Source organism: Vicia villosa, unplaced genomic scaffold, assembly GCF_029867415.1.
Source record: "Vicia villosa cultivar HV-30 ecotype Madison, WI unplaced genomic scaffold, Vvil1.0 ctg.000351F_1_1, whole genome shotgun sequence".
In the NCBI taxonomy this organism is placed as follows: Eukaryota; Viridiplantae; Streptophyta; class Magnoliopsida; order Fabales; family Fabaceae; genus Vicia; species Vicia villosa.
The window spans coordinates 383,850-393,624 of record NW_026705157.1 but is presented as its reverse complement, the minus strand read 5'-3'; the positions used below and the strand labels follow the sequence as shown (position 1 = coordinate 393,624).

Genomic DNA, 9,775 nt, shown 5'->3' with positions numbered 1-9,775 from the left:
AGGATATAATAGTCATTTTAGGCAACAGGCGAGGATACCTTAGCAATTGAGACAATCATCATTTACAAGGCAACTTCGAGGGACAAAATTGATGATGATAATGAACTGAGGGCAACATTTGTTTTGCTTAGGTATCCTCGGAATCGAGGGACTTGACTATTTTAGAATTGTAATTAAAAGGCAACAGGCAACAAGGCAACAGGCAACAAGAGAGGTTACCACAAAGGTGTGTGTGTGGCACAATCAAGTGATTTAATTCAGTTATATTTATCTTATAACTTAGGCAAACTAAATTTATTAGCAGGCTTGCACTCCCTATGATTACTAACCACAGCAATTAATAGAGCAGTTTAATGGTCCTACGCTATTACAATAAACACCAGTGGGCAGAAAAATAAAGGCACGAAAGTAAAGGCAGAAAATAAAACCTACAACTATTACAAGAAAACCTAATGCGACCTATACATAGTTTCTAGAATTTAAATGGCGGAAATTAAGTAATTAAATAAATGGCGTAATTAAATAGATGCTGAATTTAAATGACAGATATTAAAATAAAAATTAAAACACGCATGCGACAATCATAGAGTGGAGATGAGAAGAGAAGATTGCAATGAGATTACAGTTTAAAGGAAATTAGAGGTAAAAGTATAAGCCTAAAAAGAAAATGCTAGCCTAAAAAGAATGGATGACAACACCAACCCTAATTCAAGGACAACATCCACCTAAGGGAAAACCTAATGCTCTTACCCTATTGATTTTCTATGGTTTCCTGATCCAAGGCTAAATAAAAAAACCTAATTATAATTTAATTAAAATTAAACCTAAATTTAAATCCTAATTATTATTTTATTTAAAAGAGGGTTAAATAAGTTTTTAGTCCCTGTAAATATGGCACTTTTCAATTTTAGTCCCTATAAAATTTTTCTTCGAACTTTGGTCCCTGTAATATTTTCCGTCCCCATTATTAGTCCCTCCCGTTAGATTCCACTAATGGAGGGTGACGTGTAACGCATACGTGGATTTTATTTTATTCTGATTCACCAGCGTGGATATGATAAGGGTAAACTCACTTAAACAAATACTCACCCACAAATTAACCATTTCGTTTTCACTCAAGCTCTCCTCTTTTCAACTGCAAACCCTAGATAAAGCATCATCTTCCAACATTGTGGTCCCAACATCCCATACAAGAAGCATCCTTGTGGTCCTAAAACGAAGAACCTTGTGGTCCCAAAACGAAGCCTAGTGGAGTTGATTCGTTCATTCGACTTTGCGTGGACCAGGTATGTGAATGGTTCATCTTTTTTCGACTTCTTGCAATTTTCTAATGATAGTGGTTGTTAAATAAACATTAACTAGTATAGGACAAAGATTTTGATTATTATGTCGTATCTGTTGAGTACAGCATATGTACTTTTGTTGTCGTTTTTTGTTGCCCTAATTAGAAATTGAATTAATTATTTTGTTGCCCTAACAGAAAATGTCTAAGTTTAAAGTAATTTTCTACACAAGGGGCAAGTTTGTAAAAGACCCTGAACTGAAATATGATGGTGGGGAAATGTATGCTTTTAGTGGTCAAGATGTTGACTATTGGTCTTTCTTTGAGGCATGTGATTTAGTGAAGAGTATTGACCCTGAGTTTGATTTTAAGATGGTTAAGATGTGGTGGAAACATGAAGAAGGATCGTTTGAAGCTGATTTAAAACCATTCAGAGATGATGGAGATTTTGCTGAGTTGGCTGTTTATGCTATTGGTCATGAAACTGAAGTTGAGATATATTGTGAGCCAAAACCAGATGAAGGAGAGCTGACTTTTATGGACTCTGTTAGGCAAAAAGGGAAGGGTAAGTCTTGTGCATCAGAGAAAGAACCATTAGCTGAATGCAGTGGAGATTCAAGTGATGAGTCTATCAAGGATGTACACTTTGATGACAGTGAGGAAGAAAGGATGAATGGGTTTGAAAATGACTTTGAGGAAGTAGTTGGTGTAGGTAAAACTAGTGAAATTAGGAGTCCACCTGTTACAAACAATGTTGTCCCTAATGAACCAGACAATAACATATTTATTACAGATGAGATGGGCAAGGCACATGTAATTAAGGAGGAATACATGACAGATGAATTGGATAGTGGAGCTGATGATGAAAGTGGTGATGATAGACCATGTGTTATAAGGTTCAATGCAGAAGAATCTTTCACTAAAGATTTTGTTTTTAAAGTTGGAATGGAGTTTTGTTGACTTAGGCAGTTTAAAGATGCTATACTAGAGCACAATGTTCTTAATGGGAGGGAAGTTAAGTTTGAAAAGAATGATGCCAATAGATGTAGGGTTGTATGTAAGGATAAGGATAAGTGTGACTACACTATGCTATGTAGTAGAGTCCTAACATCCACTACTTTTAGGATTAAAACCTTGTATTCTAAGCACAAGTGTGGAAGACAATTCTTTAATAGATGTGCTAAAGCTGATTGGGTGGCTAAGGTAATTGTGGATGGGTTGAAGAACAACACAAATATGAAGTTGAATGATGTGGTAGCAGATGCTAGGCTTAGATATGCAACAGAAATCCCAGGTTGTAGGGCATTCAAGGCAAGGAAGATTGCTAGACAGATTGTGGAAGGTGACTCTAGTAAGCAATTCAACCTCCTTTGGTCTTATGGTGCTGAGTTAAGAAGGGCATCCCCGGGGAATACATTCAAACTCAACACAACATGTTCTGGTGAAGGGTTAAATCCAAGATTTGAGAGGTGTTATATCTGTTTTGATGGGACTAAGATGGCATTAAAAAAAGCATGCAGACCTTTCATTGGATTGGATGGATGTCACTTGAAGCACAAGTATGGTGGAATTCTGCTCATTGCTGTAGGAAGAGATCCAAATGATCAGTACTTGCCAATTGCATTTGGAGTTGTAGAAAATGAATAAAAAGACACTTGGAGCTGGTTCATGAAGTTGTTGTTGGAAGATATTGGTGATAGAAGATGGTGTTTTATTTCTGACCAGCAAAAGGTACATTATTTATGTTGTTTAATTGTACTTGTTTTATAGTGTTTTGTTGGTGTTTACTTGAAGTGATTTGTATTTGTTTTAGGGTCTGGTAATTGTGTTTGATGAGGAGTATCCATCTTTTGAGCATACATTCTGTTTAAGGCATCTATATGCTAACTTCAAAAAGAAGTTTGGTGGAGGGACATTGTTTAGGGATCTAATGATGGTTGTTGCTAAGGCAACTTATTATGAGGCACATGAGGCAAAGATGCTCATGATTAAGGAAGCAAGTGTGGATGCTTATGAGTGGTTGCAGGCAATCCCCAAAAACAAGTGGTGTAAGCATGCTTTTCCTTTCTACTCAAAATGTGATGTGTTAATGAATAATCCTAGTGAATCCTTTAATGCTACAATACTTTTGCAAAGAGACAAACCCATTATAACAATGTTTGAGTGGATCAGAAACTATTTGATGGGTAGGTTTGCAACACTTAGGGAAAATCTGAATGCTTATAAGGGTTATGTAATGACCAAACCATTAAGGAGACTAGATAGAGAAATAGAGAAAAGTGCTAGTTGGACAGCAACATATGCTGGTAGGTTGAATTTTCAGGTAACACATGTGCTTTTCACTGATAGCTTTGTAGTGGACCTAGAAAAACACACTTGTTCATGCAACTATTGGGAGTTGATTGGGATACCATGTAGGCATGCTGTAGCAGCCATTCATAGGAAAGTTGATGACCCAATTAAGTATGTACACAAATGTTATCTTAGGACCACTTATGAACATTGTTATAGTGAGGTCATAACACCTCTGAATGGGAAAAACAAGTGGCCTAAGACAACACATCCTATTATCATGCCACCATTGTTCAATCGTGGCCCAGGGAGGCCCAAAAAACTACGTAGGAGAGAACCTGATGAGGCAAATCAAACAAAGTGGCAAAGAACAAATACAAACCACAGATGCAAGATTTGTTTTGTACTAGGTCACAACAAGAGGACCTGCAAGAAAAACAAGAAGATAGTTGTTGTATCTATTGCAACAACATCACAACAAGCTCCAACACAAGATGCTCCTACAACAGAAATTCCTACACAGGCCAGTCAAACAAGCAAAAAAAGGGTATTATAACTAACATAATTATTTCATATTCATGCACTTTTAGAAATTGAGACTGACCTATTTCTAATTTTTTTAATCAGGGGTGGCCTATAGGGTCTATCAACAAGAAAAAGAAAGATAAAGTGGAAACCAAGACAAAAAAATCTAGGGCAACTAAAACTGCTGTTCCAGAATGTGATGTAACTGAAAATGCTGTTCCAACTGAATCTGCTGTTCATGGTCAAGATGGTGTTCAAGATGTTGTTCCTGAAAAAGATACTGTTCCTGTAAAAGATTCTGTTCCTGAAAAAGGTGATGTTCAAGATGTTGTCCCTGTTCAAGATGCTCCCATTCCAACTAAAAATACTGATCATGACACACATGCACCCAATGCTGAAACTGAAAGAAATATTAACATCAATGATTCACGGTCTTCTCTTCAAAAGTATTGTGGTATAGTGTCGCTACCGCGAAAAATGGAATCAGAGTCGCCACTAATATATTCATCCCATCGCGGGAAAGGAATATCAAAAACCTAACTCGAAACAAGGACAAGGTCTTTCGACCAGAGAACAGGGCACGGGAGTCGGTTACGCAAGGGGAAGGTGCTAGCACCCCTCACGCCCATCGTACTCGATGGTATCCACCTATGTTTGTTTCTATCTAAAGGGTGTATCTATGTCTAAACCTAAATGCGAATGAATGCAAAAGAAATATGGGGAAAAGAAGGAATTATTTACAAGTGTGCTCGCTTAGGCCCCGCGTCCCAATGCCTACGTATCCCTTTAAAGGAATCAGAGCGACCGTAGTTCGGCTCCATAGTTTCCATTTGTTTTGTGTTTTTTAGTTGAACAGCGGTTAAGGTCACAATCCACGATACTCGACCTTTGGAGACTTATACGCCTACTTTTGGAAAGGACTTAACTTGTTCTTAAGCGCCTAACAAGGCAAAAGAATGAACTTGGGTTTGTGTTTTTTATGTAACTACATGATGAACAAAACCCAATACAAGGTTTCGCACCACTTCGTCACTTTGTTTTAACTTGAGCCTTTATTAAGTGTTTTAAATGTTTTTGGTTGGGTATTTTTTAAGGGAATTTACTTTGCGATTAGAATCACATAAAAATGTATAATGATCGAGAAGCAGATTAGGGAATGAATCCCACTCACTTCTACCCCATTATATAATGTTCAAGAAACAGATTAGGGAATGAATCCCACTCATTTCTATCCCATTAATTAATGTTCGAGAAACAGATTAGGGAATGAATCCCACTCATTTCTCTCCCATTAAGTAGTGACCGAGAAACAGATTAGGGAATGAATCCCACTCATTTCTATGCCACTAAGTGATTGAGAAACAGATTAGGGAATGCATCCCACTCATTTCTCTATCACTTTCTTAATGTGATTCGTATCTTTATTTTATTAGTGTTTTAAAGTTGAAAAAGAAAAAGAAATGAACAAGGGGGAAACTAGCCTAATTTCTAACCTAATGATTGTTATTCTAATTCCTATTTATGTACAAAGGGAGTCTAAATCTAAAGTTAACATGGTAATGAGATAGATTCTAAAAGGAGCATACTAATGGTATTAACAAAGTAGGCCAAAAATATGGCCAAAAACAAGTAACAAAATCACACAACAATTACACATAAATGACATGGAAATGATACAAAAACAATTCAAGCATTAGTACAAAGTTAACCTAAAAAATACTACTATTTTTATGAGTTTTTTAGTGTTAAGGGAATTCTAGTTCAAGTCTAAATTGCACTTAAAGAACCTAAATTCTAGTAAGCCTAAACTAGTATTTTTATTGTTTTCTATATCATTTTTATTTCCTAAAAATCTAACAAAAATTATGATTCTAACTATTGTTATTACCAAAAATCTAATGAAAAAAAATATGATTTTACATGCTTTTTATTATCTAAAAAAAATAGAACAAGACTATGTCAAAAATCCTAAATTCTATCAAGAAAAATACGTAATTAGGGGGGTTCAGGTTAAAAAAAGAGAATATGTAGAACTCAACAAGGCGTGGGCCCTAGCCCAAACAGTTTTTTTTTGTACAGATTTCAGCAAAAAATAAGCAACATGGGCCAAGGGGAAGTGTGTGGACAGCATTTTCGGTCTAGGCCTAATATTTGTTTTTTGTTACAGTTTTGCTTGATCCAATTAATCACAATTATTTCAGATTAGCAACGAAATCTACTTATTCACATTAATAATAAACAAATTAGATGTTAATTTTCCCAAATTAAACTCAGCTTAATGCATATTGGAATAAAAAGGAATTAGGTCAAGAAATTGTGACCTTTGAGCTTTCAGACTCTTCTCGCGAGCAACGGCGGCGCTGCGACGGAGATCCTTCTCCGATCGATTCATCTTCTCTCCCTCGCCGTGACTAAACGGAGCGCATTAGCCTCTCTTCAATTCGGTCTCTCAGCCTTCGTCTCTCTCCCAGTTCCCTCAATCTCCGCCGTGAACAAATCGAGACGAATCAACATCGCCTCTCTCGATCCCGTTCTCAGCCCTCCGTTTTCCACTCCCAATTCAATAATCTCTGTCTCAACCTCTCGGCTCACTCTTATCTCAGATTCTCTCCGAACAAATTTCTGACGCCGAACCTTCATTCTCTTCTTTTCGATTTCAAGCTTCCGTCTCAAATTGAATAATTGGAGACACTTCCGATGCTTACTCAATTACGAGCGGAACGAGCGGCGTATCAAGATTTCTTGTTCAGGTACGTACTCGTTCCTTCTTCTTCTTTTCTGATTTCCTCTTCTTCTTTTTCTGCGTTTTGAGATGTTAGCGTTATTGTTGTTGAAGATTGAATCGCATCTGGAGAAGTGATTGTTCGATGAAGAGGATGATAAGTGATGGAGATTGATGAGGATCGAACACAGATGATGAAGAGTTCTTGAGATAGGTGAGGGAAAGAGATGATTGAGGTGATGATTGTGGAGAGTTGAAGGTGAATTGGTGTTGCAGATTTTCTGGTTTTTTTGAATCGATGATGAAGAAGAGAGAAAGATGAAGGTGAGTTTGAAGATGAAGAAGAGTGGAAGGTGAGGTACGAAGGTTGTTCTTGCGGTTATGAAGCTGTGTATGGAGATTGAACAAATGAAGATTGCTGTGATTTTGAGAAGGTGATGAAGATGAAGAAATTGAGGTGATGATTGAAGAAGGTGATGAAGATGGATTCAAGAAGAAGATGAAATGGAGATGAATGAGAGTGGTGGATGAGATGGAAACAGAGTGAAGAATGGTTGAATTGAAGAGTGAAGATGATGAATGGAAGTGAAGAGAAAGTGAGCCAAAAAAAATGGTGGAGGCTCTGCTATATAGAGGTTGAAGGTTAGTTCCACTTCTCTTATTTTTCTGTTAGGAATCGGTTGATGGTTAGAAATCAGTCTGAGTCAGTTATGAATTCTGTTTTTTTTTTTTAGTTTGTTATGTGACTGAAAGTTAGTTAGGGTTTGTTATTTCTGTTAATGGTTAGTTAGGATATAGTTGGAGCTGTATTGAATGGTTAAGTGCAGGTTCTTGTTTGAATGTAGATTTTGGTGGGTATCTGAACTGATGTGAATATGGACTGTTTTGAGTTATACGAACATGTATGCCCTTCTTTTCTTTGAATTATGCTGAAGTTAGTAGCTTGTCTTGAATGCAGTATGTAGTTTATATGGTGTTATGAACTTATGTATTGGCTTGAAATAATGTATACTTGATGTGAAAGCTTTAAGTATGACCTGATGCCTTATGTACTTTGGCTTATTCCGCCGATTAATTTATCTTATGCATACTGACATGGCAAATTTTGGTGTCTTTGGTTGCAAGCCTGGTACAGGTACCTGTTGCACCCCAATTTTTGACCTCTGAGATCCCATCATTTTCTAAGTGTTATGATCATTATTGTTATACCCCAAAATTCGCCCGCGTTCTTTTTTTCAAAAAAAGAAGTCAACAGACTTCTGTCTAAAAATTTGGATTTTTATACAATCTTGGATTTTTATTTCATAAATATCCTGATTTTATGAATACTCAATTTTTAGAATTTTTTATACAGTATTTTGGTTCGCTGTTAAATTTATCCTTTCATAAACGCCAAATACTGTTTATCACTTCATACACTGTTTATTTGAGATTTATTTTCAGATAAATAATGCTGACGCAGTTCGTGCAGAATTAAAATTTGCAGGCGCGGAGTCCGGGTTTCAGATTATACTGGAGAACGAGTTTTTGAGACCTCAAATGGATTTCATGGATCTCCATATGTCTCAAAATACCACCAGACAAATTTTCAAACTTCGATTCGCTCAGACGCACAGTCAACAGCTCAAACAGTCAACAGACGACCAGTTTGACCAAAAAGTCAACAGACAGTCAAAAATGCAATTTTTTGTCAACATCCATATTTTGTCAAAAGATTCATCATGGGATCAATGGTTGATCATAATTCATCAAGAAAAGTTCAGAAATCGACAAAACTCAAAATTGCAAAATTAGAGTTTTTTAGCTAAAAGTCAACTGAACTTTGACCGACCATAACTCTCTCATAATTTATCAGAAAAATTCCAACCAAAGATCATTCTCAAGGAAATTCAATTCTCTACAACTTTGATGTTGGGACCAAGGTCAAGAAATGCTTCCGCCTAAGAGATATAAGCCAAAACATTACGGGTCATTTTGAAAGTCAACAAAAAGCAGTTTTTTGTCAAAGCCCATATCATCAAGATAACTTCTCCAAATGCAAAAACGCTTCCAAAGTGGCTTGTAGAGGACATCTTGGGCTTTCCAAAAAGTTAAAGAACACTTTCATAGGATCAAAATTGAGGGAGATATGCCTTGATGAAGTTGACCTTTTTTGGAAAAATGCATGAAACAAGTAATGACCAAAATTTGATTTTTTTTTCAAAAAGGCCAATTCTTTTGTGATTCAATCTTTATTCTCATATGTTTAAAGGGCATCCACGACCCATCCATGATTCATGACATTTTTATTTCATTTTAATTAAATTTTATTCATTTAAAGTTTAATTAAAGTGAGATAATTCAAAGATATTATCAAAGATGCTTATGGTTGCCAATCAAGACCAATTCAAGATGCTTAAATATATTATTGCAAGGTTGAAGAGAATAATACTTGAGTATTTTAACCATGGTTAAGAAATACACTCATTGAAAATATTCCATTATCATATTTTTTCCACAAAATCAATCATGACAATTTCCACTTGCAAGGCTTCCAAGATCAAACTCTTTGCCTATAAATAGAACTTCATTTTCTTCATTCAAGGGGGGGAAAAAAAGGGAGAAACAAGAGAAGAACAACAACACACTCCAAAAGCATAGCATAAGTTTTATATTTTTCAAAAGTTTCAAGAAACTTGTAAAAATCAAGGCTCATTCAAATAGCCACTTTCAATCAATTTCAATCACTCTATTCCACTCTTGGGACATCATAGAGTAAGTACAATGTAATTTTTAATATGTAGTAGTGTTAGGAGTTCATGAATTAAAAACTCCATATTTATGCATATTTTCAATTTCTCAAAAAAAAAAGTTTTAATTTTAGTTTTAAGTTGATAAAATGTTTATTTAATTTTTAACATAAAAATATTTTATTTCTTTTCATAATTAATTTATATTGCTTAATTAATTAGTAA

General features: G+C 35.6%; 1 protein-coding gene across 1 annotated transcript; it reads left to right on the top strand.

Annotated features, from left to right (window-relative positions):
- Positions 1-1,483: 1,483 nt before the first annotated feature.
- Positions 1,484-2,929, top strand: LOC131627172 (uncharacterized). The gene is made up of 2 exons (XM_058898004.1): positions 1,484-2,178; positions 2,248-2,929. Exons 1-2 carry the CDS (start codon positions 1,484-1,486, stop codon positions 2,927-2,929), a joined length of 1,377 nt encoding a protein of 458 aa, XP_058753987.1.
- The last annotated feature ends 6,846 nt before the right edge of the window (positions 2,930-9,775 follow it).